This window comes from Poecilia latipinna, unplaced genomic scaffold, assembly GCF_001443285.1.
Source record: "Poecilia latipinna isolate Pla-1442-1.1 unplaced genomic scaffold, P_latipinna-1.0 Scaffold1360, whole genome shotgun sequence".
NCBI classification, from domain to species: Eukaryota; Metazoa; Chordata; class Actinopteri; order Cyprinodontiformes; family Poeciliidae; genus Poecilia; species Poecilia latipinna.
In genome coordinates, this window is record NW_015113976.1 from 205766 (window position 1) to 207319 (window position 1554).

The 1554-nt window shown below is 41.8% G+C and overlaps 1 protein-coding gene across 1 annotated transcript in view; it reads right to left on the reverse strand.

Moving 5' to 3' along the window:
* Nucleotides 1-1554, reverse strand: part of LOC106962002 (sialoadhesin-like) — a 38180-nt gene that overhangs the window by 5452 nt on the left and 31174 nt on the right. Inside the window, exons 5-6 of the mRNA XM_015056138.1 lie at nt 1334-1550; nt 214-325 (exon numbers count right to left, since the gene is read on the reverse strand). Of these exons, the coding sequence (XP_014911624.1) occupies nt 214-325; nt 1334-1550 (329 nt within the window). The remainder of the gene's footprint in view (nt 1-213; nt 326-1333; nt 1551-1554) is intronic.

Consider the following 1554-nt stretch of genomic DNA (forward strand, 5'->3'; position numbering starts at 1 on the left):
ATGAAATCTATAGTATAGATACAAATCTGAAAGAAAAAGTTTATAAATCACAACCCACCATGTATAGTGATGTTCACTGCATTGCTGAACTCTCCTGATACAGACTCACACCAGTAAACTCCACTATGAGGCTGGTTCATCTTGATGGTGCATGTAGATCCATTCATTCTCCCCCAGATGTAGCAGTCTAACACTGAATCTGTTTCTGTAAACCTCTTCACTCTCCACTCAGCAGAGTTTCCCTCACAGTTCAGAGTCACAGATTCAGATCTGAAGTGTTGAACTCTGTCAGGATTCACTGAGAGAGAAGCTGCTGGACGAGGATCTGGAAAATATATATACATTTAATCTAGAATAAAGCTGAAACAAGATCATCCGAATTATCTGACTTTATTTATTGTCTTTAGTGTCAAATATCAATATTATAATGGCAATGAATCAAACAAAATATCTTCGACAAAAACTTGTCTCAAGTAAGAAAAAAACTGCAGTATTCATAAGTGATCCACAATTTTTCAAATCCTTCAACTGTTTTCACCTTTTCATTTTGTTATGTTTTATTGCTGCTTTGCATTTTTAATGAAACAATATCTGGAAATATAAACCAAAGTAAATTTTGAAATGTTTTCTTTACATTGATAATGAATCCTGTAATGGTGTCATGTGGCCGGTGTGTTTGTTTTGAGACCATCCATGTCATGTCCCTCATCTCCCTTATTCCCTGCAGCTGTGTCGCTCCCTGATTGCTTCCCTTCTTAAGCCTCCCTCAGTAACCTACCCACTGCCAGATTATTGAACGCTTTCAGCAAGTAGTTTCTAGTTCTCCCTTCACGACCTCTGTGTTACTGCCTCACTCTTGTTCTCTGGATTTGCCCCTTTTGCCTTACCCTTGTCGGACTGCTGTTTTGCCTACCCGGATCTCTACCTAGCCTGTTACTTTGACGCCGCTCACGCCCACTCCCTCGGACTCTGCTCTCTTCCCCTTTGTGTATGACCTCGGCCCGGCCGACCAAGAACTTGGATCTGGACTTATTACCTCTGATTCTACTTTGTGAGTACGCTGCCCTGCATCAGCGCTTCTCCCCCCGACCCCATGCACAATCTCCTAGCCTGTACAGCTGTCGATCCAGTGTGCCGTTCTTAGCTATCTCTAATAAAGATCCAAAGTTTTCTGCTCACTCCTGTCTCGTGGCTGATTTCGGGTCCTCCTACTGTGCTTTTACAGAATCCAACAACTTTAAATTACTGTTAAGGATAAAGTTCATGGATCAGCAGAAATAATGTAAAAACATCATTTTTTATTCACTGAGTGGAGACACACAGATAAACTGACCTGCTGACCAGACAAAAGTTGGATTTCTGTTAGTTGGTTTTCCACTTCCTGCTTCACACACATAACCTGCTGTGTTATTGAGTCCATGAACAATGTAGACGTTCTCATCAGTCCCATTGGAGCTGCCAGGCAGCAGCTCATAGTTGTAGAAGATGTTTGATGGATCAGGAACAGCTTTATACCAGAAGAACCTGGTTCCTGCAGGTGGATGTTGAACCTCA